Genomic DNA, 27,002 nt, shown 5'->3' with positions numbered 1-27,002 from the left:
CTACCACGAGTACCACTGTTGCTGGCCGTTGATGGGGCGGTCGGGCAGGTGAACCCAGGGATCCTGTCGGAGCCTCTTGGCCTCGCACTCGGCAGCCTCGCGGATGCGTGTCTTTTCTTCCTTGAGGCGAATGGCGATGCCTAGAAGAGAGAAACAAAAAACAATGGCATTAGTAATGGACGGAGGTCAAAGGAAGAAAAATCCAGGCCAAACAAGAGGAAAGCCAAAAGAACTTACCGGCGCTGGGACGATGAATGACATTGAGCCGGCCCCTGGCGCGGTATTCGGGGACCTTGTCGCGCCAGGGCCCGCGGGTGACCCAGGCCTCGGCCACGTAGAGGCGCGTCGGGTCGTCGATCTTGATCCACCGCCCGTCCTTGGTCTGGATGTGCACGATCTCCTTGCCGTCCACGTCGCGAATCGTCTGCAAGCCGTAGGCCTCGGCGACGGTGCGGATGGGGTTGTCCATCTTGTTGCCGTGAGCGTCCAAACCCAAACCCATCCCCCGCGTGGCGATGGCCCGGTCGCGCGCCAGCTCGAGCTGGAACGCCACCTCGGCCGCCATCTTTTTCTTGCTGAAGCGCATTTGAGCTAAAGCTTCGTCGAGGGTTTTTCCCTGGATTTGACGCGCCAGGTGGACGAGTTTTTTGGTGCTGGTCGGGAGGAAGGTGGATTGGGTGAGGTTCTCGCGCTCGGTGCGTTTGATGAGCGCGGTGCGCGGTTCGTGGCTGTAAGGGTTGGTCCCGTTGCGGATCTTTTGGATGATCATCTTGCGCTCCCAGCGCGCGCGGCTGCGCGGGTCCGGGTCGATGGCGCGCGCGAGGTGCTCGTGTGCGAGGGAAGCGCCGGATTTGGTCTTTTTGATGCCGCCCTTGCCGGCGCCCTTGCCGTCGGCTTGTTGGGCGGAGGGTTTTTGGACCTCGTCGTCGAAGATGGCGGGGCCTTCGACCTTGTTGTTCATTTGCTCGATGAGGGCTTGCCGGGTTTGTTTGGTGCCGCTGAGCTGGTCCTCGAGGGAGCCTGGGGAGGTGGTCTTTTTCTTGCGGTTCCAGAACCAGTGGTTGGGCGGGGTGGTGTGGAGGGAGCGGTGTTGGGATGAGGGGGAGGAGAAGTAGGAGGGGGTGCCGGTGAGGGTGAGGGATTGCAGGGCGGGAAGGAGGGCGGTGGGAGAGGTTATTGTCGTCGTTGCTATCGTCGTCGGCGTGGCTGTTAGGACCGGGACTGTGAGGAGGGGGAGGAGGGGATGGTTAGCTGTTTTCTTTCGTGGCTGCCAGACGGGAGTGGAGAGGAAGAGGGAGGAGGAGAGTAATTGATGACTTACCGGCCCCGATCAGCCGCCGCGACGGTATGCTGAGGCTCATGGCGGCGGTGGTGTTGGCGCCGACGAGGGCATCTGATGGGGTGGTGTCCGGTCCTGCGGCTTCCAGGCGGAGCAGTTGTCGGAGGTTGAAAAGTTTCGGCCGGCAAATTCCGTGTGGTGCGAGCTAAACCTGTTTGGGTCAGGGACTTCACCTCAGAACTGCCAGCCCACTTTCCCGATTTGGCAATTGTCGATTCACACAACACACGACATGAAGCGACGGCGACACAAATCTTGGTGAGGAAACAGATGTGACATGATCAATTCCGAGGAGATCGAGAGTTACATGAGCCGCGTGAGGCTGGCAAATGGGATATAAGTGGTCATCGAGGTGCACACTCACAAACCAGTCCTCGCACGCTCCTCGACGACTTGAGCGTGAAGACTATCTCCAAGCAATGAATGATGGAGATGTCAATGGCATCGGATTTTTCGATTGGTTTTAGTCTAAGGGTGAAAGAGTACATTTCATGGATTATCATAGGGATAGATGTTGACAAGAGCACTGTTGCCGTTGAAATGGCAGCACAAGAGAGAATCATAGAGTGTGACAAAGGGGCAAACACCTGACGCCCTGTGCGATGCTCTTCGGTTCCTGGCATCAGGTACAGAACATTTTTCCGGAGTGTAGAGGGATAGTCGCCTTGTCTTTCAATGTTCCCCCTCCTCTCAGCTTTTTCTGGAGTCGAGGCAATTTTGTTTTCGGTTGCCCTTTCAAACATTCATTGTGTCCAACCAACTTAGGACCTTCGGCTTCCCTCGAGGACCCACGAGTCGAACTCATCACTCGACTTTATTTCATTCCACTTCACTTCATCCATCACCCCCAACCTCTACTTCACTGTGGTATGCCACGACACAACACCTCTTCCCGACAACACAACCAACTGGTCAACGTCAACCTACCATGTCGGCAGCAAGAAGAATATTGTTTTCTCTCGTGACGGCGTCGGTCCTCTTTCTCTCCATCGTTTTTGGAGCCGACGACCTCTGCCTCAACCCTGGTCGACAGCCCGACAGAGATGCCATTCCATGCGTGAACCGGACCACTGGAAGACCGACCGGTCTGTGCTGTCACCCCGGTGACATCTGCTACGATATCGGCGTCTGCGGTTTTCCTCGAAAAGATCCCACTCAACCTTTGAGCCTGTACCGTGGGACTTGCGTCAACGGATGGTTCGAACAACTACCTGGCTGCTCAGAATGGTGTCTTGAGCATAATTCCAGCAGCCTCGATGACGTTGTCTTCCACTCCTGCTGGTACAAGGAGCCGACTGACTTGCAGTGGTACTGCGACACCAAACCTCCCAGGAAAACGGTCGAACGCTGCGACAAACGGAAAGCTATTTTCGAATTCCCCGAATCCCCCTCCGCATACGACATTGCCGGTCTTCCGCCCACATCATCGACTCCCTCATCCAGCATGGCCATGACCACCGACGAATCAACCACAGAGATCAAACCCACGGCAACCTTGACCACAACCGATCCAAGCGCCCCATCTAACGGCGACGATGACAACCCCAACCCCAACCCCTTCGTCCCAATTACCATCGGTGTCGCCGTTGGCATCTCCATCCTCCTCGCCATCATCGCGCTCCTCTTTTGCTACATCCGCAAGAAGAAACGCCGCCAGGCCCCACCCCGCGCAGCGACCCCTCCACCTCTCGACGGTTTCCGCTTCGTTCAGAGCCAGGCGCCCGAGTGGATCGGACCTGTGTACGAACAACAACAACAACCCCAGGCGCGGCAGGCTCGGCAGGAGCAGGAACAGGAACAGGAGACCGACAAGGTGCCGGATGTGGCTGAGTTGAGCGGCGTGTGTTATGGACATGGACGCCCAGCTGTGGATGGAGGGGCAGAGTTGGATGGATCGCCTGTTGTTGGTGCTTCTAGCGGCGGCAGCGCTGATGGTGGCAACGGGAGTGGTGGTACACAGAGGGGAAGAGTTCTGGGAGGTCCGTTGGGGAGCTCACCTGTCACTTTGCAGAGCGGGAGCATGTCCATATTGGGGGCACGGCCCAGTATCCGTTCGGTTTCGAGTCACAATGACAGCGACGGTTCCTCTGGGATTGGCTGTGTTGGTGGTGAGATGCCAGCCAGTCCTCCGAGCAGCGATGCTGGAAGTTCTGCGCAGACGGGCGGTATGTCGCCGGCCGGCGTCCCGGCATGCCTGGTTCCTGGAGGCGGCAGACACGTTTCGGGACACGTGCCAATGCCGCCGCTTCCTGAGCTGCCGTGAACGAGGGAGAGAGGGGGTGATGTTGTTGCTGTTACGTAGTGTAATGTTTGGGGTTCAGGTTGTTTCTGTTTACCTACGTCATCTCCAAACTATACCACGGCAACCGTACTCGGTCTTGAGCACCGGTACGTCGCAGAGCATGTGACGGGTTTGGACTGTGGTTGGGGTGTCTCAGGTGTGTCTTTGTCTTTGTACATTGATTCTTAGTCTTAGCTGTGGTCATAATGTCATAATACTCATTGGATGCCTGTCTCTGAGTCTTTGAAAGACACACATGGGCCACATGGATGAGAGCTCTGGTCATGACGTCATGCTTTTATTGAAAGCTGGAGCTGACAAAAGAGGAAGTAAGCTCTTGCTACAAGACCCCCTGAATATTGAGTACACTTTTTTTTGACGAATCAATGTCCCGATTGCGAGGTGCGAGTGCGAGTTTCCCGCTCTATAACTGGTCGGAGAGACCCGGAGATGCTGAAAAGAGGTAGGCCGACAAGGTTCCTTTTTTGTCTCCTGAACATTGTGACCCCAAAAGGGGAACCATCATGGATTCTTCCGGGTGGTGTTTGCGTCAGAGTCAGCCTTGCCGCGGGCTGTGCTTTGTCATGATGGAGATGCATGTCCCCTTGGGCTGTCGGGAGCACAAAGAGTGGAGTCGACAAAGTCGGAGGCCGGAGTTGTCAAAATGGCTTGGCTCGGCCTCGCGCCCTCCTCCACACCGGGGAGCGGAGCTTACGGACCAATCGGATTGCGGATCATTTTGACGGAGTCGGCGAAGCCAAGCACCGATTGGTCCGTCTTGGCCCGCCTTGGCCAGATTTACGCTAGACTCCTACGACCTCGGAGGCGATGCGGGCAGGATCAGGGCCCGTGATTGCTAGTTCATTCACCTGGGCCTTCGCTATTGATGATTCAATGCTGGACTGGCCCTCTGATAGTGTGTCCCGCCTCCTTAGCGTTACACAACAATGGCACGGCTCGATCCCCGGGCCGACATCCATATCTTCGGTTGTGCCCCGACCTCCGTCCCCTCAGGGTCGGAGATGTCCTCTTCAGGCACCTAGAGACTTTAGTTATTTTTAAGTCTCTCTTTGTTCATCAGCAGCGTCATCATCCTTCGGTTCTGTATCGCAGCCCAGCAGAGACCAGCGACTTGGAGAGGTATAAGATCTTCCCTGAGCTTCCAGGTTAGCCTCTCATCGCCATCAAAGTCGTCAACCTCTCGGTGATTGACTTCAGAACATCATCACCAGGTTCAATGCCTTGACCTCCTCCAGTCAACTTCTATTTTGAAGCGAGTACAATCAACCAAACATCACAGCCAAGTAACCTCATCAATTCTTCCCAACCTCCATCCAACCAACCCAAACACAGCAACCATGTCATCCAACAATCCCCCCGCGGCCGCGCTCACCGGGTACCAGCCCTTCGGCGGCTTGCCCACCATCAACCAAGACGTGCCCGCCTGTGCCGTTCTCCTGGCTGCCTTCGTCCCTGCTGCCATCTGGCACATAGTCGTCTTCATCCGGTCGCGCATCATCCACCCGCCCAAGTTCATCTTCTCCTTCTTGCTCTTCATTTTCTGCGCCTCCCGCTCCGCCGCGCTCTGTCTGCGCATCGCCTGGGCCACCGACCTCCCCAACACCAGCCTCGCCCTGGCCTCCACCATCCTCATCGGCTGCGGCGTGTTGATCGTCTACATCATCAACCTCATCTTCACCCGGCGCATCGTGCGCGCTCTGCACCCGACCCTCTTCAGCCCCAGCACCGCCGCCAAGCGCGCCAACAAATCCGCCGCCGCCCGCCTCCGCGCGCAGCACCGGCGCGCCGCGCGCGTGAGCGACACCCTCTTGCGCCTCCTCCTCTTCACCATCGTTGCCGTCCTGGTCATGGTCATCGTCTGCTCCGTCCTCATGTTCTCCGCCGACGACGTCTCCAGCGTGCAGACGGAGCACACCATCCTCGTCGTCGCCGGAACCTACGTCACCGTGCTGGCCGCCCTGCCCGCCCTCGCCATGGCGCTCGTCGCCCTCCTCGCCGTCGCCCGCAACGGCTGGCGCGACCCGTCCCGCCGCTGGCTGCCCGCGGGCGGGCCGCATCCGGACGTCCCCGCGAGCGTCGGCGAGGGGAGTTTTGGGTTTGCGATGGCGTTGTTGGCGTTCACGTCGTGCATCCTCACGCTGGGTTCGGCGATCCGCATCGCGGGGACGTATGCCGCGGTCCCGATGGGCGAGGAGCGCTGGTTCCTGTCCAAGCCGGCGCTGTATTGTCTGACGTTTGTCATTGAGGTGATTGTCGCGTGGGTGTATGCTGTGTTCCGGGTCGATAAGCGGTACACGGACTTTCCGTCGGCGAGGCTGGTGAGCGGCAGCGGGAGCGTTAGCGGGAGCGCGGAGGTGGCGGATAAGGAGGTTGCTTAGAGAGCTGATGATGATGATACTGGCAGCGCCGCCGTCGCTTCTGCCCCGGCACCGGGTGCTAGTCAGGCACCGGTGATCATGCTACGCCTGGGCGGCTGGGAGGATGAAGAAGAAGGGAGGGAGGAAGATGAGTGGAGGAGTGCGTTTCGCGAGTTGGAACAGGCGTTTTTCTGGGAGGGACGGCGGTGGACGAATGGAGACCGGGATGTGGCTGGGAAGGATTTGGGGAATTGGCGGCAGTGGAAGTTTTTGTGATTCCTACTAATGATGGAGTGAGGGTTATGATGCTAATGGAAGGAAGTGATGAGCAGGTTGAAGTCGGATATTGGATGAAGCATCGGGAGGGGGTCTTTGGTCAGTTGGTCAAGGGAGGTTTGGGTATCAAGTACCGCAGCGGTTGATTTGTTGTCACACATATCGGCTGGAGTCAAGGCGCAGGAGGTCGAGTTGTCTCACGGATGTTTGGATGTATGTACATAGTTACATCGTTGTCAGATTGACGTCTGCTTTATTCATAGCGTTCCGGTGCCCTTACTCTAGCGAGTTTAATTCGAGCTTTTCTAAGATTAATTATGAAGTTCTCACTACTCCATCCTGCTTACACCCCACGTTCCACTCACAGCCATGTTGTCAATGCTTGGTGTTAGGTCTTAACTGCAGGATGGCGTGCTTCACTCTGTTAATTCACAGCTAGGGCGTGGTATATCAATTATCCTACTACTAGCGGTGCAAAGAGCTTGAAAGTTCTGGGATTCCTCCCTAGTCTCTTTGTTACCTTAGGTGTTTAGTCAAGTAATAATATTCAACCCATCCAGCTCATGACATCAGCCATTAATAAGCGACATCAAGCAAGCATATCAATCATTACATGAATCAAGGCTTAGGAAGATTGTTGGTTGTAAAAGCTGTAGAACACTCACCTATCTATTTCCCAGATCTCATTCAGAACAGACCTGAGTACGATTCATCAAAATAAAATATAATAATACCTTACTCCGTGCTCGGAATTGCTAAGCGTGACAAATGGGGACACAAACGTGGAACTTAATCACGGAATATGTTTGATTGTTATATTATGTCCCTTGGATCCATCAACTCTCTTCTCCATGAAATGTGGCAGCACGACAACCAACAGCCATCTCGATCTCTGGGCCTTCTCTCTCTTCCTCGGGCCGAAGGCCAAAAGATATCACCATAATTTTCTTATCATTGTTTAATAAGACCTTAACACCATTGATCGCCACTCCAAAAAGACAACACATGGAAGACACACAGGTGGTACCTAGGTAAAGTAATTACTTTCACATCATCCGCAGTAGTGGAATCATTGGCGTGATTAATACTTGTACAAGATTCCGAAGCATCTCCATGCTTTGAGGCAGCACACCCGTCATGGACACTCACAAAAGACACACGCAAGACATCTATCTCCATGCAGTAACCTCAACACGGGCACATCTGAACCTGGAGCGGCACCACATTCGCTCTGTCACAGCTCGGTCCCTTATGTAGGGAGACTCAGGCTCAGGCACAGGAAGACTCATTCATCTCACGGGATGGTTCGCGGGATTCGCATTGGGGTTGCATCTGCCATCCGCCACACCAAACGAGCGGGCCCGTCGGCATCATGCCTAGGTAGGTGTAGCATCGCGTCGAAAAGAAACGGGCATCCATCCATCTGTCCGCCCATCTGTCGACCACATGCCGCAAGGGCGGGGACGAAGAAAACTGTCATGACCACGAATGCAATTTTTTGCTTTGCCTCTCCCAAGGCCTTTCGCCGTTATTGTCTTCTTTCATTTCCCATTCCGTGAAAGCGACCCTTAAAAGCGAGACAAGCAGTCCGAAGTACGCCCCCACCATGGAATCCCTTGAAAGAGCCCTTCCCCCGATATGCCCCTCGCCCATGACGACGGCCACCACAACAAACACAAACGAGACTTGGGCTTTCCTAGGCCGGGTGAAAATGAGTCTACCTCATCCCCTAACCAGCAACCCTGGCAGCCCGTGCTCTCTCCATCTCCTCCCGCAAACCAACCCCCAACGCTTCCTCCCCAACACCTGCCCTAGCACTGCTACATCTTTACGCCCTAGACATGACGCCCCAGGCGCGGATGATGTTGTCGGTGTAGCCGGCGAAGAGGGTCTGGCCGTCGGCGCTCCAGGCGAGGGAGACGCACTCGGGCTCGCGGGCCTTCTTGCCGACCTGGAACTCGGGCTTGAGCTCATCAACCTTGCTCTTCTTCTCAAGGTCGAAGATGATGATGCTGCTGGCAGTGGCAGCGCAGAGCCAGTAGCGGTTGGGGGAGAAGACAAGGGCGTGGATCTCGTCGTTGGCGTTGAGAGAGTACAGGTGCTTGCTCTCATTAAGATCCCACAGCATGGTGGTACCATCCTTGCCGCCAGAAGCGCACAGAGATCCATCGGGCGAGATAGTGACAGTGTTGATGTAGCCGGTGTGACCAATGTGGTCAGTCTGAAGCTTGCAGGAAGAGAGCTCCCAGACCTGACAGAGACGACGAGTCAGCGATGCCAAGTTCCCACGAAATTGACACTCAAGAAACAATGGGTTTGTCCGGTTTCGCTCAGTGCAAGGTGAATGTTTGTCTCATTGCCCGCGGCGAAACGGGCTCTGAAGTAGCAAATACTTTGAAGGTTGCAAGCATCATTGCGAGAGCCGGAGAACAGAGAACCAAAAACAAAACTCACCTTGACCAGCTTGTCCCAGCCGGACGAGACGATCACGGGGTTCTGAGGGTTGGGCGAGAAGCGCACGCACGAAACCCACTCGGTGTGGCCCTTGTCGGTGATGGTGTACTTGCAGTCACCCAGGGTGTTCCAGAGCTTGATGGTCCGGTCGCGCGAGCCCGAGACGATCTGGCGATTGTCGGCGGAGAAAGAGACCGACAGGACGTCGTTGGTGTGGCCGACGAAGCGGCGGGTGGTAGTGCCAGTCGAGAGCTCCCAGAGACGGAGGGTCTTGTCCCAAGAGGCGGAGAGGGCATAGGCACCGTCCGACGAGATGACCTTGTGTTGACGTCAGCACCTTCTCTTCCCCCACCAGAACCCTCGAGTCGACACAAAAAAACATACGCAGTCGGAAACGATGTGCGAGTGGCCCTTGAGGCGACGCTTAGGATAGCCGTACTGGGTCTCGTCGCGGGTCAGGTTCCAGATGATGAGGGTCTTGTCGCGGGACGCCGAAAGGAGCATGTTGGGGCTGTTTTGTTCATGGTGAGTGAGGGGTTCCGTCAGAGGAAAACAAGCGGGCAATCGGTGAGGTTAATCGTACTTCTCGATCGACGTGGCGAGGGCCGTGACCCAGCCATTCTGTACAAGGTCATTGTCAGTGTTTTGCTCCAACAGGTAAACCACATCATCCACTCCGAGTCCGCGACCTGGAGGTGCGCATGGATCGGGCGGCGGTGGTCGAGTCGAAGCGGGAGGAGGAATTGAAACTTACGTGGCCCTCGAGGGTGCCCTTGAGGATGAGTTGCTCAGCCATCTTGTATCTTGCTGTGACTCGACTTGAGGATCGGGTGCAAGAAAGAAGTGGTTGAGCTGGATCTGGGTGGATGGCTCGTCGTGGGTCGACAGAAATCGGCCTCGCTGAGGTCTCGCACGCGGGAGCTTGGAAAATCCGAAATTTTTGTGCGGCCGAATTGTGTTAGGGTCGGCAGGTCCCAGCGCAGGCCAGGTGGGGTCTGGTTTCAGGGTTGGCAGTTGGGGCGATAAGATAAGCACTCTCAGGGTTAACTGCGGTGGGTTTCAGGCCAAGAGCTTGGAGAGACCAGACCTTGGGCCCAAGAACGCAAACAGAACCACCAATCAAGGAACCCACCATTGAAGGAAACAAGATGAATGAAAAGGTCCAACATGAAAAACAATGATAGGTACAATGGCGATTAACAAGTCTAACAATGACACAATGCTTCTAAGCTGATTGATTCCCATCCTCGCCCAGTCTTCCGGGTATCTTTGTCTGTCCTGGTGCCCCTTGAATGCGCCCGCCCAACTCCAAACACCGTCCTGAGCCAAGTTGACAAGCCTGAATCGAGACCACACTCCCCGTATACTTGATTATAGTACAAGGCAAAATTTCAGCAAAACGCAATGCACCCGCTGTCCACTCCTCTCGTCTGCCTTCCCCGTCTTCATCCTTTCCCAGTCAAGCCGTTCAAGCCATGACCTGCTGCCACCGCCGCAGCCTTCCTCGCACCTCCCCTCGGCACCTCCTGGCGAAAGCATGCTTGGTCGCTGTTCACAATCATACTGTGATCCGCGATCTCCACCCGCCCTCTGTCGCCATGCAGCGCGGCTGCGGCCACCTCTTTGCCCTTCGTCTTGGCGGCATCGTCCTCGATCAGCTCGCGCATCACTCCCTCCCATAACCGGTAGCGGTCGCGCCGCGCCGGATGTCGCTGCGACGCAGCCCAGACCTCCTTCTGCTTGGCAATCTTGGACGCCCGCATCAGTCGCCGCAGGGCTCCCTCGCCGGCCTTTGCCTCCTTCGCGGCCGCTTCGCGCATCTTTTTGGCATCGCCACGGGGAATCTCCTCGGGCGCCAGGGGTCGTTGTATTGGTTGCGATGATCCTGCGCCCGCTGCCGTGTCCTTCATATCGGGGTTGAAAACACCCCAGTCGTCCGACACTGTGGCAGCTTCGACGCTTTCGGGTGTGTATTTGTACGTGTGTATGCTCGGGAACGCGGGGAACGAGCCGGGGATGTAGGGTTTGGCCGCTTTGTCGGCGGCTCCGTCAAGCTCTTCGCCCAGGATGGGAAGGTCGTGGTAAAAGGAGTCATCATCGTCGGGTAATAATTGCCATGCCGGCAAGCGCTTCGATCTTGGGATGGGAGGTTTCCTGTGTGGCTGGAGCGCCGATGTGGTGAGGTTGAAGCGTCGGAGGGTGAGCTCGAAGTCCCGAGGGATGGCGTGTGACCGCCGGGCGGCATTGCTGTAGGTCTTGATGTCCTCTACCAGCGACTCGAGGTCTAATGAAAAGTCAGAAGCGCTATCATGCCAGCCAGAGATTGAAAGCCTGCCATACATGTCTCCACCATGGATGTAAAGCCCTCCATGGCGTCGGGCGTCGCGCTATCGAAGCCGACCTTCTGGAGCGCCAGGGCAATGCCCCGACGCAGGCCCTTTCTGGCGAGCTCATTCGTAGTGAGGGCGTGCGATGCGAGCGGCGAGGAACCGATCGGGCCCGTCGTGAGGATGGCGGATGGAGGGATTGTTCGTTGCCGTTTCGCTCGGGGGCTCTCCAGGTCGTGAGTGGCGTCGGCCGGTCGCTTCAGTACCTCGGGCGCCATGGCTGGTAGTTGTTGTTGAACGGCTACCGGCATCGCAAAGTGCAAAAGGCACCGTCTTGGAGGCGCGCAGCTCGGTAACTCGGATGCGCGGATGAGGTAATGGGTGGTGGTCGATAGAAAGGCTGTGGTGTTTGGGATGAACGGTGTTGAGCTTCTCGGTTGACGGTTGCGTCGCGCCAAGAATGGAGTGGATCCTCGACTTTCCTGGTGGCCACCACCGCGATTTGGGGCTGGCGCACGGGCCACATGCCTTGGCGGTCAATGGTTCTCGAGTTGGAAGTGGTGCCCCCCCACCACAACTGAGCTTGACCTGGACATGACCTGAGGCACGATGAGATGGTCTTCGCTTGTTACAAACTGCTTTCGGTTCTGGCAGGAATCAGAGAGATGAATAAGGCTACGAATATTTTAGAATGTGGATTTTGGAAACCATAATCTAGCCCAGTCTATGAAGTGTAACGATCGGAGAATCTCCATGTTGGTGGGGACGGGAATTGAAGTCCTTCACGATTTCCTTGACAGCCCCGACTCGAATGGTTCCCTGCCCTGAATAATTTTGTCGCCATTGCCAAACGGATCTCAACAAAACACTCACACCTCGAGATGCATGCCCTCGAGACGCTCCAAAGCGGCGGCTACCGTCACGCTGGGCTAACCCGGCTCAAATTGACAGATCCGCTGGCCTCGTTTCCTCCCGAGATTCTCGAACTCGGCGACACACTCGAGGACCTCGACCTCTCGGGCACAGGCCTGTCTCAACTCCCCTCCACCATCAGCACCTCTCTTCCCAAGCTCCAACGCATCATTCTCGACCAATGCAACTTCACCATCTTCCCCGAGGTCCTGGGCTCGTGCCCTGCCTTGGAAACCGTCTCACTTCGCAGCAATAATATGACCACCATCCCCGAGGACTCCTTACCACCAACCCTTCGCTGTCTCATTCTCACAAACAACCGTCTCACCTCCCTCCCGCGGAGCATCTCTCGCTGCCAGCACCTCCGAACCTGCATCCTCACAGCCAACGAGCTCCGCACCCTGCCTCGAGATCTGGGACGCTGTAAACACCTCACCGAGCTGCGCCTTAGCTGCAATCGCCTGCGGACCTTGCCGCGCTGGCTGTTTTCCTCTCTCCCCGAGCTGGCCTATCTCTCGTTCGGGAGCAACCCATGTGTCGCGCCGACAGCCAACGGGTTTCACAAACCCAAGGGTCTCACGGGCGTCCCCTGGTCCGAGCTGGAAGCGCAAGAGCAGCAGGCATCGGGCTCATCTCACTCGTTCAAAGGTCTCTGGCACCAGTCGCCGGACTATGCGGAGGACGTGGCCGTGACCCTTTTCCTCGGCGGGCGCGGCGCCCGTGACGAAGGGTCGGCGGCCGATGAGCTGGCCGCGTATGTCGCGGCGGGTGTGCATGAGGGGTTGGTCACGGTGCTGGGGCTGGTGGAGGGACATCCCTGGGAAGAGGCAGATCATGATGGGAGCTTGGTATACCAGGGCGGTGTCGTCACACAGGTCGTGCCGGAGTCGTATGTGCGGCTTGGGGAGGGGACCGGGTCTAGTCTGCCGGCGGTAGCGACGTTGACGGCTTCGCAGGAACGCACCACGGCTGCACTGTCATCATCATCAGAGACACAGCAGCACTCTGTGGCACCATCGACTGAGTCACAATCACAATCTCCAGACCCTACGGCAGCAGCAGCAGCAGCAGCAGCGGCAACAACAACAACAGCAGCAGGAGGCACAAATGCGAACCCATTCCGGCCTGCCTACTCCCCCCAAACCGTTCTACAACTCCTCACCCCCCTTGCCAGCGCTCTCGAACACCTCCACGCGCGGGGAATCTCCCACGGCGCCATCACTCCTCAAAACGTGCTCGCCAGTGCAGAGGATGGACATGCCCTGCTGGAGGGCTTCGGGGCTGCGACCATGTATGGGCAAGGCGACCTCACACCTGACGAGGAACAGAGTGATGCCTGCGAGGAAGATGATGCCACCAACTACGAAGACGACGATGGGACAAATGAAGAAGATACCGACACCAACCAACTCAGCGTAGGCGAGCTCGTCGAGCGCGTCGAGGTCTTCGCGTTCGGGCGGTTGATGGAGAACCTTCTCGGAGAGCGACCGACGGACGCGCCGACACGGAGCCGCGAGGAAGAGGAGGAGGAGGAGGAGGATCGGGCAGAGGCAGGAGGGAAGGATGTGGCTTGGGGGCTGTGGCAGCTGCGGGACCGGTGTGTCGCGCCGCGGGCGGCAGATCGGGTTGGGTTTATGGAAGTAGTGGAGGCGTTGGAGGACATGATGGGGTGGCGTGGGATGATGAGGATCGCGCCGAGGTTTGGATGAGGGTTGATGCGCTTCGTGGAGCGTCACTAGGGGGTCATATCTGAGGTTGATTGTGTGATACAGTCAGGTACACAAGCAAGCTACTTGAAAACCGAGGTTTAAGTGAACAACGCAACACTCAGCAATGGACATAGAAAATGGAGGATTTGTGATCCGGTCCAAAGCAAAGTGCAATCTCACATAACTCAGCAAATAACGAGTCTTCTTTCGTGAGAAAAACATGGTGGGCTCGACATGCTCCGTGGTACAGCTCATGATCAACGATACTCAATATCTCCTCCTCAAGACCCAACAAGTTGACAAAACCAAGAAGCACCTCATTCTCAATCATCTCAATCCAACGAAGCGCTGACCTGACCGGTTGTTGCTGATCACTGAGGGGATATGTTTGCTGCCCGCGTGGCTTTTGTGACGATCCTGAACCAACTGCCTTATTATTGCATGATGCACCCCATTTTGGGGAGCGAATCGCAGCTCGTAGCACTACTACCACCACACCTCAGAGAGAATTGGTTGTTGAAGGGGTGTTTCTAGGGAGTTGCCCGGGCTGAGTAAGATTACTTCCCACTCGGTGGTTGAGACGTGGTGACCGGCTCTGGTCATGGTTTGGGAAAGATGTTATTGTGTCGTGACAGCTCATTATTATGTTGTGTACCTATCTTAGATATCTTCTATCAAGTTCGACTCAGGTACTTTGTGTAACTATAAGAGATGATTCGACGTCAGCAGTGCCATTTCGCCTCCGGATAGCATGTGGGTTCTTTTCCATTGCTCAGAAGAGCACATCATGCAGCTGGACTGTTCAGCAAATATTTCAATCACGCAGATCAACCTGGAAGTATGATAACCCTAAACTGCCACATACGTCAACAGCCCGTCATCCATCCACGTCCCTCTGCTCCGCGCGGTTAACCAGGGTCTGCTGCATCTGCTACTCCGTAAGTATTGTTTGAGAACTTGCGTTTCACTTCCCATCTCCCGTCTGTGCGAGCGCATGTCATGTGAACAACCCAACCGGGGGCGGGAGACGCGGAGAACTACGGAGTACATATGTATTTGCTCCTTGGTCGTCGTCGGTCGTCCATGCGGATCCTGTGCCGTCCGCTTGTGTTGCACGCATACATGCAGAAGACAGCAGCAGGCGTTGCAAGCCGTTCTGGCGATCCATGGACCGTGGGAGGTACGAGTATGGTTGAGGGGTTGTGCTGGCGGGGGTGGGGGAGGGGGCATATTACAGGGTGTATGCATATGAGAGGCATGCATATGTCGTGTGGTGATGTCAGGAAATGTGCGTGAAGGAGGAGAGGAGAATCTGGAAGAAAGAAGAGAAATAAGAGAATATGGAAAAATTCCTCGCTCTGGTAGATACCTAGGGAGTGTGGCAGGACGTGGGATTGTGAAGATGGTGTGCCGGACCAAGCAGAACTGCATCGGTTATGTCGGTCGATGAGCGAGAAGGGGCGCGCGATAGGACGACAGTATCAATAAGTCCACCCGCGGAGGGCAGAAAGAACATGAAGGATCGATCGGATGGGTGTCGGCCATGTGGACTAATAATGGGCCGAGGGGATTTTGTGGAACGTTGGATCTATCTGCAAGACGGGCGCTAGCAATCACGTACAGAATCTCTGTTCATGCCAGCCGAAGCGAGTGTGAATGATGCCCCCTCGTGCTCATCTCATCAGGTCTTGCACGTTTTGGACGTTCTGGAAAGGGGTCGGATGTCACAGTTGCATGCCTAGGGTTGCTATTTCTGGCGACATGCTCGCGCTGGGTGGGGGTGTGATGTAGGGATTATATAGTGGGAGAGCAATAGAGGTGTTTCGTAGATATTATCGACATGATGGCCCATATTCTTGTTCCAAAGCAATCAGACCTTGAGGCCGGTTGTGCGGTTGGAGTGTGAAGTGTTGCTTGAGTTGTTTTGTCGCTCGCTCGCGGCTGTCGGCGGCTGAGGCGGAAGATCGACATCCAAGTGAAGAGCAGCACGAAGACAGTAGTGTGCACGGCCTTCAATTCCCGATCGGGACAGGAAACATTCCCCGATTGGCATGTGGTTGGCCAATTCGAAGACCAGGGCTAACGTTAGGGCTCCGCAACTCCACAGCTCCTTCGCAAGAGCTACCGCTCGAATCGAACCAACCATCTATCTCAACGTCAACTTTGACCACTCGACACTCCGGCGCCCTCATGATGCAGGAACTTTTTGTCCTACCTTCGCGGATATCTCCGTAAAGTTCTATACTCCCTACTCCGTAGTACCGAAGTACACAAGACGAAAGACAACCACTGCTACGCCTCTCCCTCCCACTCATAAGCACAGCCATGAATTTCCATGCACATTTGGCTTCCCCACGAGCTCGACTCGCACCGCTTCGCATGTAACTTATTATGGGAACCATGGATGATGTTGCGGATGTTACCGATAGACAGCTCGACACAGGTTGCTGCATGCTGCCGCCGGACCAGACCATGTCACAAAGACACCTCCTCTACCTCCTGAGACATGAACCACGCGGCCCATGCAGACAGCCTGTACACTATCGTGGCCAGAGCACCATTTCGATCCTGCAAGAAGAGCATAGCTGCGTCATATCCGAGTGGTCCCTCCGCCTCCAGACCTCACGAAGAGAGTCTCGACTGGATCGTCTCCTACACAGTAGCTCGACACTTGCTGGTGTTTGTGCTGGGCTGTGGGAAACTGCCAGGGCACGGCGGCCAATAGCTAACGACAGCGTATGGATTTACGTCCGGTATGTGCTAGGTATGTGTGTCCATACACACTTGGTCACAGGGGACAGGCCCGGGCTGCTTACAAAACCACACGGCACACTGCCGCGGAGGTTCAGGGCTGTCCAGGCCTGTCCGGACACTTCCGGGTTCTATCTGTGCAGCGTTGTTGTTCTGGCCGACGTTGTGTGGTCGGGGGATTCGGAGGGTTGCATTCAGGCTTTTCCTAGGAACGAACCCCACCGGCTTCCCGCTCCCGCCGTCGCTTGACCCCCTGCTCCCGCCGCCCCTGGTCTTCGCGCCGCACGCCCCGAGGTGCCCTGAACACAAGTGCCTTTGCCCTACCATGCCATGCTATGCCCACCGCATAAATGGCTCTTTGCGTCGGCCCTAGAACCAACCATTGCACACCGGTTGAAGCCGGGGAGAGCAGTTTGCTTGCAATATACAACCCATGTTGTGAAAAACTTTGGATTGGCCCCCGGACCGAGACTATTGTGTGGAGCGGGCGGCGAGTTTATACAGACAGCTTCACAGTAGATCTCCACGTTGTCTTCACACGATTTGACCATTTGCCCTGTGGTTTCGGTTCTCAAAGGAGCGGCCCGCAACCAACGACGGGCTCCATACCAGATCTCGATTTGGCCAAGGACGCCAAATTTATCTGACCAGCACGCTTCAGCTTGCAACAACTTTGCCACCAGATAGGAGGGGGGGGAAGCAAAGGTTGGTTTCAGAGCCCACAACGAGTATACATACACAAACTGCTAGGTCGCGGAGCATCAGTTGTGGCGCGAGGCATGCCAGCCGATACATAACTAAGCCGGACACCCAGGATTGACCGAAACCGCATATGTGCCGTGTTGCGCTGGATACACTCATAGCCCTGCGCAGAGTCTCGAGTGAGTGAGGGTGTAAGTGAGTGCCAGGGAATTCCTTGGTCGAAAAGAGACTCAGTGCTAAAATACTATACAGCTAGAACGCCAGGTAGAAGTCGTTTCTTGTTGACACGACGGCAAAGGTTATCAAAGATGCCGCTACCGTTCCCTTTCAACCCGTCCTTGATACCCACCATCCGCACTCGCAAAGCCCTCTTGATCCTCGATCTTCAGAATGACTTTGTGTCTCCTGAAGGTCCCTTGTACGCCGAGGAGCCCGAGGGCTACATTGGCCGCATCCTCGATGTGGTCAAGGCCTTTCGTGAGGCGAATGCCGGCGACGTGATCTGGGTGCGCAGCGAGTTTGACCGCCACGTCTCGCTGATCGAGGACGACGAGCAGATCATTGTAGGCGATGCGCTACCCAGGTCGCAGAGACCGACCCCTTCCCGCGGCCGCAAGCCAGTCTCGCTGCTCCACGATGGCGCCGCCATGGAGGACGACGAGGAGGCGTTCCTCAGCGTCAGCTCTCGCCAGCCCAAGCCCGAGTGCGCACGCAAGGGAACCAAAGGCGCCGAGTTCGCTCCGGATGTCAAAGCCGCCGTAGCCCAGCGCGATATCATCTACACCAAGACGCACTACAGCGCATTTGCGCCGGGCCAGCAGCCCCAGCTGGTGCAGTTGCTTCGGGGCCGGTTCGTGACCGAAATGTACATCTGCGGCGCCCTCACCAACATCAGCATCTACGCGACCGCCCTCGGCGCCGGCCAGCACGGTTACGACGTGACCGTGGTCGACGACTGCTGCGGCTTCCGCAATGCCGTCCGCCATCTCAACGCCATGCGCCAGCTTGTCGACTTGACGGGTTGCGGCATGATCAGTGCTGAGACGTTGATTGAAGAATTGAAGCAAGCATCGTCTTCTGCGCAAGCCAAGGAACAGCAGCAGCAACAGAGCAGGTCAACGGGTCTGTCACCACAGATATCCAAGATGGCTCTGGCTTCCACAACCTCGTCGTCTCCGCCGGCCCCGTCTTCCTCCGCCTCCCCCGCATCGGGGCCCCGGCCCTCCAGCCACTCCAGCCCCCGCACCCCTCCCAAGCCTGCACCGCCGCAACCGGGTCGGAGCGACAGCCCCAAGCACCAATTCCCCTCGAATCAAAACGAAGGCAGCAGCCGCAGCAGCGGGGACCCGATGCGACAGTCGCACGACGCGGGCCCTAACAACGCCGAGTCTGACGGGCCATCGCCCCATGCCGCATCAAATGAGTCAACACACAGCCCAGAAACGAAGCCTGAGGAAGTGCAGCGAAAAGACCAGAGTGCAAAGAAAGCACCCGAAGATGCTGGCGAATTGGAGGAGGACACCAAAAAAGGTCCGACCCTGTCTTCCAGCGAATTACCGTTGCGCATCAAGAAAACTGAAGAGCCCAGGGGTGTAGCAGAGAGTGTTGGAGACCGCGATGACAAGGCTTCGAGCCGACGGGATAAAACGTCGCCATCGGCCCGGGATGTCGTCGCCACAACTTCTTGCACGACCCAGAGAGAACCAGAACAGTCACGGGAGCAACAAGCGACTGGGACAGACACCGTTGAGCCGAACTCCTCCACCTCAACCACCACCATGACGGCCGACCCAGAGCAGCCCCAAACGCAGGAAGAGCACAAAGCCGTCGTCGGCGAGCCCCTCGCCGAGGGCGACACAATGGTCATCACCAACGTGCTGCCGCCCGACCTGGCCGCCGACGCCTTCGAGCGCCTGTTGGACGAGGTCAGCTGGGGCACCATGACACACCTGGGCGGCGAGGTGCCACGACGCATCGCCGTGCAGGGCGAGGTGGCCGAGGATGGGAGCATGCCCGTGTACCGTCATCCAGCTGACGAGTCGCCGCCGCTGCTTCCCTTCTCTCCCACCGTGCGCCGCATCAAGGAGGTGGTTGAGAAGCATCTCGGCCACGAGCTGAACCACGTCCTGATCCAGCACTACCGTACTGGGAATGATTATATCAGCGAACATAGCGACAAGACGCTGGATATCGCTCCCAACACGTACATCGCCAACGTCAGCCTGGGCGCCGAGCGCACTATGGTCTTCCGCACCAAACGCCCTCCCAAGGACAAGGAGAAGGACAAGGACAAGAACGATCACTCTTCTGACCATGATGACTCCGCCGCACCCACAAACTCCTCTAAATCCCCCAGCGGCGGCGCGAAACGTTCCATCCAACGCGCCCCGCTTCCTCACAACAGCCTCATGAAAATGGGCCTGCGCACCAACGCGGCCTGGACGCACGCCATCCGCCAGGACAAGCGCGCGGACCGCGACAAAACGCCCTCCGAGCTAGCCTACGACGGCGCGCGCATCAGCCTGACGTTTCGTCTGATCCACACCTTCATCGACGCGTCGCAGACCTACATCTGGGGCCAGGGCGCCACCAGCAAGACCCGCGACGGCGCAAAGAGGGTCATCAACGGCCAGACGGAGGAGGCGGTGAAATTGCTGCAGGCGTTTGGCAAGGAGAATAATACCGGTGCGGAGTTTAGCTGGGAGCAGACCTACGGTGCTGGGTCGGACGTGCTGCATATGGGCACGCCGAAGAGGCTGTTCACCGCTGCTATCGTCGAGGACGCTGACCCGAAGAGCCGGCGAGAAGCGGAAATCGCTAACCTCCGCGCGGTCCTCGCATTGGCGGAGCTCGGCATCGGCTATGCCAAGGGCAGCATCGCGGGCGGGGATGTACGGTTCGAGGATAACAACGACCTTGTTGACGCCTCTGAGGGGCCGGACGGGAAGCGGATGGTGATCGTCGAGGGCGCGGCGAATCTACTTCGCTATCTTGACGCCGTGTATGGCGCTGGCAGGCGATACGACCAGCTCCCGCCGGGAGAGGTGGCGAGGAGGTTTGTCCGCGTGCAGAGGGCGCTGGATTTGTTTGGGGTTTGGGAACGCGCGCTGGAGGAAGTCGGCCTCACCAACACCAACACCACAACGGGCGGTGGGGTGACCGACGAGCAGAAGAAGACGCTGCAAAAACTACTCGCGAAAGAGTTGGCGGAGTTTGAGTCCTGGGCCCGCGAGGCCGAGAGCGCTGTAACCTCAACCACCACTAGCGGCAGCGCGACGAATACAGTCTTCTACATCGCCAACACACCGCAGGCCTCCCCGGCGGATTTCGCGCTCTGGCCGGTCCTGTACGACATGGCTCGCGTTTGCGGGGAGGGGTGGCTTGCCGCTACCACTGCCGCTGCCACTGGAGAAGGAGAGGGAAAGGAAGTAGGAGGGAGTTTGGTGAGGTTCTTTGCTGCCTTCTGCAACAGGAGTTCGGTGGGTAAGGCTTTGGGGGTGGTTGGTGAGGGGGTGAAGACGGAGAAGAAGGAATAGGTACGCTCGGGGAAGGATTTCATGGGATATGCATCGAATATGTTGTGTAAGGATACGTAGGCATGATTTTCTTTGGAGGGAGAGGAGGAAGTGGGTATGGTATATCGGATCGGATGTGGTTGGAGTAGGGACTGACTGGGCGTGAGAAGAGATTTGCCTCTCCGGGTTAGGCACCTAGCTCGGGGGAATGGACGATACGTACTATGACTGTTGGATTGTTGGATTTTGCTTCTGCTCTTCGCGTCTGGCAAAAAGAGAGATGTCGGAGAATGACGATCATGATGACATGACTGTAAGGATGGCAAAAAAACCCTGGGTAGATGGTAGAGGTGCATCGTAAAGGGGGTAGTAAATGAAGTTGTTGAATATGTACGTTTCTTCTCCTCAAGCGATTTTCTTTTCTCATCCTTTTCTTTCAACCTTCCTAAACCCCGATCAGTATCACACCCCAAGGCCAAACCTACCTGAAGGATCTCTTGTAAGCAAACTTCATCAAGTCGTCCCCCTGCCTCAGGGAGAGCTACCGGCCAACTTGATGAACGTTTCGCATAGGACGACTTTCTTCCCAGACCATGATAGTATCCCACATCCTCCTCTTGGTCTAGGAGACTGGAAGATGGACAGAAACAAATTATGTGCCCAGCAAACCTCACCAACAACCATCCCCAAACTCGACCAAGCGACAAATAACCCTGAATTCATTACAGACGTAGCTCGGGTACTTCGCAATCCCCTGCAAGAATGGATGGAAATACCAGCTTTACCTCCTTCTTTTCCTGGCGAGTGGACTGTGTTAAACCTCCCTCGCATGGCCTAGTGCTAACGTACCTGCGTCTACCAACAGAGCAGAGTTAATCATCCCACCTACTAATCGGTTGAACTCAATTCCCTTTACATCCCATCCATCCATGCATCCTCCTCCATCAATGATGATACACACCCAACCCAACCCATCACATCCCAATCAACCACTACTACTCATAACAACAAACCACGCCAACCGCATACATTACACCCTCTCCCACAACCCCAATTTACCCCCCTATGTCCCTCTGAGTAACCTCAAGGCTTCGCCTCCCACGGCAGGGGATACGTCCCCACCCAATCCGCCACCTCGCTGCGGAGCTGGACAATCTCCGTATCCGCCTCCCCGGTGCCCAAGAACTCCATAAACGTCTTGAGCCTACCCTGGACCTTAGCATCCAGGCCCTTCTCCTCGGCCGCCTTCCGTGCCGCCTTGTCCACGCGCACCGCGATGGTCACCGCGCGATCCACGATATCCGCCACGCGCGCAAAGTCTTCCTCAGCAAACCCGCGCGTCGTCATGGCCGGGCTGCCCATGCGCAGACCACCAGGGGTCAACGCCGACCGGTCGCCGGGGACCGTGTTCTTGTTAGCCGCGACGCCGACGAGCTCCAGGACGCGCTCGACGCGCGCGCCGTCGATGCCTTGCGGCTTGAGGTCGACGAGGACGAGGTGGTTGTCGGTGCCGCCCGAGACAATCCGGTAACCGAGGCCTCCCTTTTCCTTGGGCTCGCCGAGGCGGCGGGCGAGGGCCTTGGCGTTGGCCAGGACCTGGCTTTGATAGGTGCGGAATTCGGGAGTCTGGGCTTGCTTGAGAGCAACGGCGAGGGCGGCGATGGTGTGGTTGTGCGGCCCGCCTTGGTGGCCGGGGAAGACGGATTGGTTGATGGGGCCTTCGAGGTTGTAGAGTTCTTCGGCGCCCGTTTTGGGGTTGGTTCTGCGGACGCCCCGGCGGTAGAAGATGAGGGCGCCGCGCGGACCGCGGAGTGACTTGTGGCTGGTCGTGGTGACGATGTCAGCGTAGCCGAAGGGACCCGGGATCACCTTGGCGGCAACGAGGCCCGAGATGTGGGCCATGTCGGCGAGGAGGTAGGCGCCGACCTTGTCGCAGATGTCGCGCATGCGGGCATAGTCGATGAGCCGGCTGTAGGCGGAAGTGCCGGCAACAATGATCTTGGGCCGGTACAGGAGGGCCAACTCCTCGAGCTTGTCATAGTCGATAAGACCGGTGGACTCATCCAACCTGTACGGAAGAGTCTCGAAGTACTTGGAGACGAACGAGATCTTCTTGGTGGGAGTCTGGTAGCCGTGGGAAAGGTGGCCGCCGTGGGGCAGGTCGAGGCCCATAAGGCGGTCGTGTGTTTCCATCAGGGCCGAGTAAACGTAGAGGTTGGCGGGAGCGCCAGAAAGTGCTTCTATGTGTTAGATCACCAAAGTCCCATGCTCTTACCAGGCACAGCAAGACGAACTCACCCTGAACGTTAACACCCCATTCCCTCGCGTCAAGCCCAAAGGCTTCGAGGGCGCGTTGCTGACACAGCCGCTCTGATGCGTCGATAAACTCGTTACCGCCGTAGTACCGGGCACCGGGATATCCCTCCGAGTATTTATCTGAAGCAGGTCAGTCCCGTTCTAGGTATCCAAGCCCCTGGACTCCGGTTATCCACACCACATACTTTGCATTGGACTCCCTAGCGCGTCCAAGACAGCCTGCGAGGTGAAGTTCTCAGACGGGATCAGGTTGATGAAGTGTTTTTGCCTGAGTTTCTCCTGAGCCGGGTGTCAGTTCCCCGGTCATAATTCTTTCTGGATGATCTCGGGTCTTATATCCCGGGGGGTCCAGTACAAACCTTCTCGATAATATCGTACATGATAGGATCCGCCTGCTGAAGATGCGCCGCGAGCATCTGACGACATAAACACCTTGGTCAGCCTTTTTGACTCCTCTCCAATATCCAACACCAACCCTTCTCTCCCAACGGGAACAAACACACCTTCTGCTGCGAGTCACTCGCCGACGTAATAGCGGCCATCCCCCTCGTCTGGTTCCATTGCGCAGAAGCCGTTGTTTGTGCGGCCTTGGTCGTCTTCTTCGGCACAGCACCAGCAGTAGGTGTGGTTGTCGTCGTCGTCGAGCTAGCAGCCCTGCTCATCAACCGGCTGGTTGTCCTCGTCGTCGTCGTCGCGGGGCGCTGGAACGAGCGCAGGACGGTGCGGACGGTGGCGCTGCCGGCGCTGCCAGTCCGCAGCGAGGCTGGGACGGAGCATGTGAAGGCGGACATGGTGGCGGGCGGGGTGCGGGGGAGCTACCTAGGCTGTGATGTCGCCTGGGAGGAGGGTGTTATAGGAAGCTTGGACAGGTCTTTGTCCTCGGTCAGTCCGGGCAAACCTGTACTCGGCAGAGACGACCTAGGTGGACGTACCAATTCCTCTGCACCTTTGCCAACGCCGTGAGTAATTGAGCCGCTGCCGGTGCTGGTGCTCTAGTGTAGGTATGGTCCGGTGATCCAAGGCCCACACTCGGCGATCCACAACAAAAAAAGTCGGGTCCAATGCCGAAGAAACAGCCGCCTGCCTTGCTCAAACCGGTGACGCAGCTGCTTGCTTGAATTGATGAAGAGAGTAACTGCTTCTCCCGTGATTGGTGCCACACCGCTGGGTTCGGTGGGTGTCGTGTCTGTCCCAAATGACAAACTCGACTCGGCTCTCACCGACCACCTATGGATGACAAGACTCGGCCAGACAGACGTCCAGTTGGATTTCTACGAGCTGTTGCTCGGCAATGTCATGCCACTCGACAAACATCCGGCCTTTGCCGGGTGGGGTCCCCGATGCGGCACCTCTGCGTACCGGTAACTATCGTACTATACACAACCGCTGCCGGGGGACGTTTTCCAGCGTAACTTACCCAATCTTCTGTTATCTTATCACCGCAAACGCACAGACCACCACCACCCGGCACCCACAACCACAATCAAAAACCCCAGCCCGCGTTGCAACTTTTCTGACCTCTTTTTCCTTTTTCTCTTCCCCAATCAACTAACTTGGGGGTGATGAGCCCGCTTTCAAATGTCAGACTCGTCCTCCGGGTTGGCTTTCGGGCCAACTCTCTGGGGGGACATGACGCACATGTCCCGGCACACCTCACCACCTTTCTAGGGACAATGTGAAAAACTCTGACCCAATGCTTGGTTGATGCCCGGCGATGGAGCCGTTTCTCTCTCTCTAGTCGTTTTGTTTTTCTGTTCCCCTCCCCAGATAGGTAGTTGACTTGCTTGCTTTTGTCTGCCACGGGATTGCTTGAATGGAGCACGCTTGGTATTATTTGTCTACTAATTCTCGGTCTCTGCCCGGGTCTGGTCGGATCAACCAGCGCGGAAGAAGCTCATTTCTAGCTGTTCTGTCCCGCCGGCTCATTCGACTCGATGTCCACAAACCCATGGACTTCCCTTTAAATGCCATACATGCGTGCAATGCTGGGGGCCTCTCCAGGTAAAATGACGCCATCCTGCCCTTCCCCCTCAAAAAGAAGGGAATACAAAAGCACCCAGGCGCTCCATTTTCACCCGAGAGCCAAGTTCCACCCACTCTATGATGTATGTACGCAGGCATGTCAAACCCCGAGAGAAAGCGTTGCCCATTGATTTGAGATTGATCGAGAGAGAAAGACACCCAACCCATGACTCCGAATGCAAAGGCCGCCGAGAAAGAGAATCCACGTGCTGTCCATTTTTTTTGTTTCACATGGAAGAGGATGATGATGTCCCTCCAGCAATCTACTTGGACTCCTCCGGCTCGCCCAGCAACGCGTTCCTCTTGGCCGCCTGCCTCTCCAGCTTGCGCTCGCGAGCCGCCTTGGTCCGCGCACGCTTGGCGTCCATCTCCTCCTTGATCTGCCTCTCGCGCGCCTTCTCCGCCTTGGCACGGTGGATCTGGAAAGAGGGGGCAAAGTGTCAACATCAGCCGAAGAGTGAAAAGTCGTGGGGACACATACGTGCTCAACGAGCGCGCGCTTGTGCTTGAAGGTGTTACCCTTGGCGAGGTGGTAGAGCTCGTGGTAGAGGTGCTTGTCGATCTTGCCGCTGGCGCGGTACTTGACGAGGAGACGGCGGAGAACCCGCTGGCGGCGCATCCACAGGACCTGCCTGTATCGTGTGTCAGCAGGCATATTCTGGCAATAGTGTTCGACATCCAAGCCCATCGTCCTTCAACCCTCCCAAAGTAATATCTCCCCCGTTCCACTAGCCGGTGCTCGAATATCCAGGGATTTGGGGCGGACGTAGACGGGGATCGACCGGCGAAAGAAGAAAGCAAAACTGGGAGCAAACATACTCAGGCATGCGGGCGTCGGCGGTACCCTTGCGCTTACCGAAGCCGCGGTGGCGGCCGATGCGGCGGGCGAGGTTCAGCTCACGGGCGCGCGAGCGCGAGTGCATGGTGACGGGCTTCTTGATGATGAGGCCATCCGAGACCAGCTTGCGGATCGTCTGCCGCGAGTTGGCATTGCTGATCTCCGACACCTCGTTGGGGTCGAGCCAGATCTTGCCCTCGCCGCAGCCGAGGACCGACGCGGCGAGCCGCTTCTGCGTCCGGAGGTTAACCCTGCGAACGCACCGCCTGTGTCAGCCAAGAATGTCCATTTTTTTTGCTGGCGTTTCGTTTTTGATGGTGATGACAGGTTGAGAGGCAGCGGAAGCAGCAGCGGTGAAAAGCAGAGAATTATCCCCGAAATGACCGAGGCAGTGTCGAAAATCGATGAATGAAGTCGTCGTTGTTGAAAAACTCGGCGGGAAAGATGGGCGATGGGTGTACGGCGTCATGCTCGGGATTGCAGTCGAAGACGATCAAGGCGTGAATTCGAGTCGAAAAGCACCGGTGGAAAAGCTGCTTCCGCTGCCGCATGGATGGGGGCAATGCTCGCAAACACTCACATCTTGACGGATTGATGCTGTAGATGGTTAGTAGTCGGCGGTGTTGTCGATGGGTTCGGGAATTCCGCTGAGGGGAAGTTTGCCCGTCAGAATTTCTCGACGACACTGAGTTTGTGGGTTTCGCCGGGTGGGGGCAGGAGGTTGCCTGCGATTGGAGAGGGTTAGCCGGGGGGTCATGTGCCCTCGCACGTGCGTCACTGGCTTCTCGGCAAGACCCACATCAGCCACTTCAGGGTTGAGGCTGCGCTCCAATTGAGACCCACGCAGTAGTCCCCAAACCCTGACCCTGGAGCTCCAAGCAACTCCAATACTTCAACCTCAACTTTCAGGAGCTGGGCCAGTATGATGATTGTGTCGTGTTGCTGTTCAGGATTTGATCCTGTACATACTGCTAGGTGCTTAGCATCATATAGACAAGAAACTTCCCCGCCAGTCTGGTCCAGGTTGACATTTCAGCTTACCGCTGTCCACAACCTGCGTTCACTCCAACCCCGAGAGTCTTCTGTAGCGGGTACGGGAGATCATGGACATGATGAAAGGGAAGACGGGATTGACTTCATCTCAGATGTCCTAACACGGTTCAAGTTTGCCATCCTCTCCGA

General features: G+C 56.8%; 11 protein-coding genes across 11 annotated transcripts; 5 read left to right on the top strand and 6 right to left on the bottom strand.

The window, feature by feature from the left end:
- Positions 1–1,361, bottom strand: VTJ04DRAFT_9621 (mitochondrial 54S ribosomal protein uL22m; the record flags this gene model as incomplete). The annotated part of the gene is made up of 3 exons (XM_069368189.1): positions 1–140; positions 238–1,221; positions 1,322–1,361. The coding sequence occupies 3 exons, from the start codon at positions 1,359–1,361 to the stop codon at positions 1–3; spliced, it is 1,164 nt and encodes a 387-aa protein (XP_069214357.1).
- Positions 1,362–2,267: 906 nt separating this feature from the next.
- On the top strand, positions 2,268–3,602 carry VTJ04DRAFT_9620 (uncharacterized protein; the record flags this gene model as incomplete). Its single annotated transcript, XM_069368188.1, has 1 exon — positions 2,268–3,602. The coding sequence occupies one exon, from the start codon at positions 2,268–2,270 to the stop codon at positions 3,600–3,602; it is 1,335 nt and encodes a 444-aa protein (XP_069214356.1).
- A 1,376-nt stretch (positions 3,603–4,978) lies between these two features.
- On the top strand, positions 4,979–6,019 carry VTJ04DRAFT_9619 (uncharacterized protein; the record flags this gene model as incomplete). Its single annotated transcript, XM_069368186.1, has 1 exon — positions 4,979–6,019. One exon carries the CDS (start codon positions 4,979–4,981, stop codon positions 6,017–6,019), a length of 1,041 nt encoding a protein of 346 aa, XP_069214355.1.
- A 1,556-nt stretch (positions 6,020–7,575) lies between these two features.
- Positions 7,576–7,833, top strand: VTJ04DRAFT_9618 (uncharacterized protein; the record flags this gene model as incomplete). The annotated part of the gene is made up of 1 exon (XM_069368185.1): positions 7,576–7,833. One exon carries the CDS (start codon positions 7,576–7,578, stop codon positions 7,831–7,833), a length of 258 nt encoding a protein of 85 aa, XP_069214354.1.
- Positions 7,834–8,102: 269 nt separating this feature from the next.
- Positions 8,103–9,524, bottom strand: VTJ04DRAFT_9617 (40S ribosomal protein RACK1; the record flags this gene model as incomplete). The annotated part of the gene is made up of 5 exons (XM_069368184.1): positions 8,103–8,525; positions 8,729–9,046; positions 9,113–9,239; positions 9,312–9,349; positions 9,483–9,524. The coding sequence occupies 5 exons, from the start codon at positions 9,522–9,524 to the stop codon at positions 8,103–8,105; spliced, it is 948 nt and encodes a 315-aa protein (XP_069214353.1).
- A 649-nt stretch (positions 9,525–10,173) lies between these two features.
- VTJ04DRAFT_9616 (uncharacterized protein) lies at positions 10,174–11,333 on the bottom strand (the record flags this gene model as incomplete). Its single annotated transcript, XM_069368183.1, has 2 exons — positions 10,174–11,012; positions 11,069–11,333. 2 exons carry the CDS (start codon positions 11,331–11,333, stop codon positions 10,174–10,176), a joined length of 1,104 nt encoding a protein of 367 aa, XP_069214352.1.
- A 603-nt stretch (positions 11,334–11,936) lies between these two features.
- On the top strand, positions 11,937–13,676 carry VTJ04DRAFT_9615 (uncharacterized protein; the record flags this gene model as incomplete). The annotated part of the gene is made up of 1 exon (XM_069368182.1): positions 11,937–13,676. One exon carries the CDS (start codon positions 11,937–11,939, stop codon positions 13,674–13,676), a length of 1,740 nt encoding a protein of 579 aa, XP_069214351.1.
- A 3,761-nt stretch (positions 13,677–17,437) lies between these two features.
- Positions 17,438–20,665, top strand: VTJ04DRAFT_9614 (uncharacterized protein; the record flags this gene model as incomplete). Its single annotated transcript, XM_069368181.1, has 1 exon — positions 17,438–20,665. The coding sequence occupies one exon, from the start codon at positions 17,438–17,440 to the stop codon at positions 20,663–20,665; it is 3,228 nt and encodes a 1,075-aa protein (XP_069214350.1).
- A 19-nt stretch (positions 20,666–20,684) lies between these two features.
- VTJ04DRAFT_9613 (uncharacterized protein) lies at positions 20,685–21,575 on the bottom strand (the record flags this gene model as incomplete). Its single annotated transcript, XM_069368180.1, has 3 exons — positions 20,685–20,800; positions 20,868–20,909; positions 21,494–21,575. 3 exons carry the CDS (start codon positions 21,573–21,575, stop codon positions 20,685–20,687), a joined length of 240 nt encoding a protein of 79 aa, XP_069214349.1.
- A 152-nt stretch (positions 21,576–21,727) lies between these two features.
- VTJ04DRAFT_9612 (uncharacterized protein) lies at positions 21,728–23,751 on the bottom strand (the record flags this gene model as incomplete). Its single annotated transcript, XM_069368179.1, has 5 exons — positions 21,728–22,881; positions 22,943–23,080; positions 23,146–23,239; positions 23,320–23,376; positions 23,464–23,751. 5 exons carry the CDS (start codon positions 23,749–23,751, stop codon positions 21,728–21,730), a joined length of 1,731 nt encoding a protein of 576 aa, XP_069214348.1.
- Positions 23,752–25,245: 1,494 nt separating this feature from the next.
- On the bottom strand, positions 25,246–26,371 carry VTJ04DRAFT_9611 (60S ribosomal eL19 domain-containing protein; the record flags this gene model as incomplete). Its single annotated transcript, XM_069368178.1, has 4 exons — positions 25,246–25,401; positions 25,464–25,614; positions 25,802–26,071; positions 26,205–26,371. 4 exons carry the CDS (start codon positions 26,369–26,371, stop codon positions 25,246–25,248), a joined length of 744 nt encoding a protein of 247 aa, XP_069214347.1.
- Positions 26,372–27,002: the final 631 nt, after the last annotated feature.

This window comes from Mycothermus thermophilus, assembly GCF_041956435.1.
Source record: "Mycothermus thermophilus strain CBS 625.91 unplaced genomic scaffold VTJ04scaffold_7, whole genome shotgun sequence".
NCBI classification, from domain to species: Eukaryota; Fungi; Ascomycota; class Sordariomycetes; order Sordariales; family Chaetomiaceae; genus Mycothermus; species Mycothermus thermophilus.
This window is presented reverse-complemented; position numbering and strand designations above follow the sequence as displayed.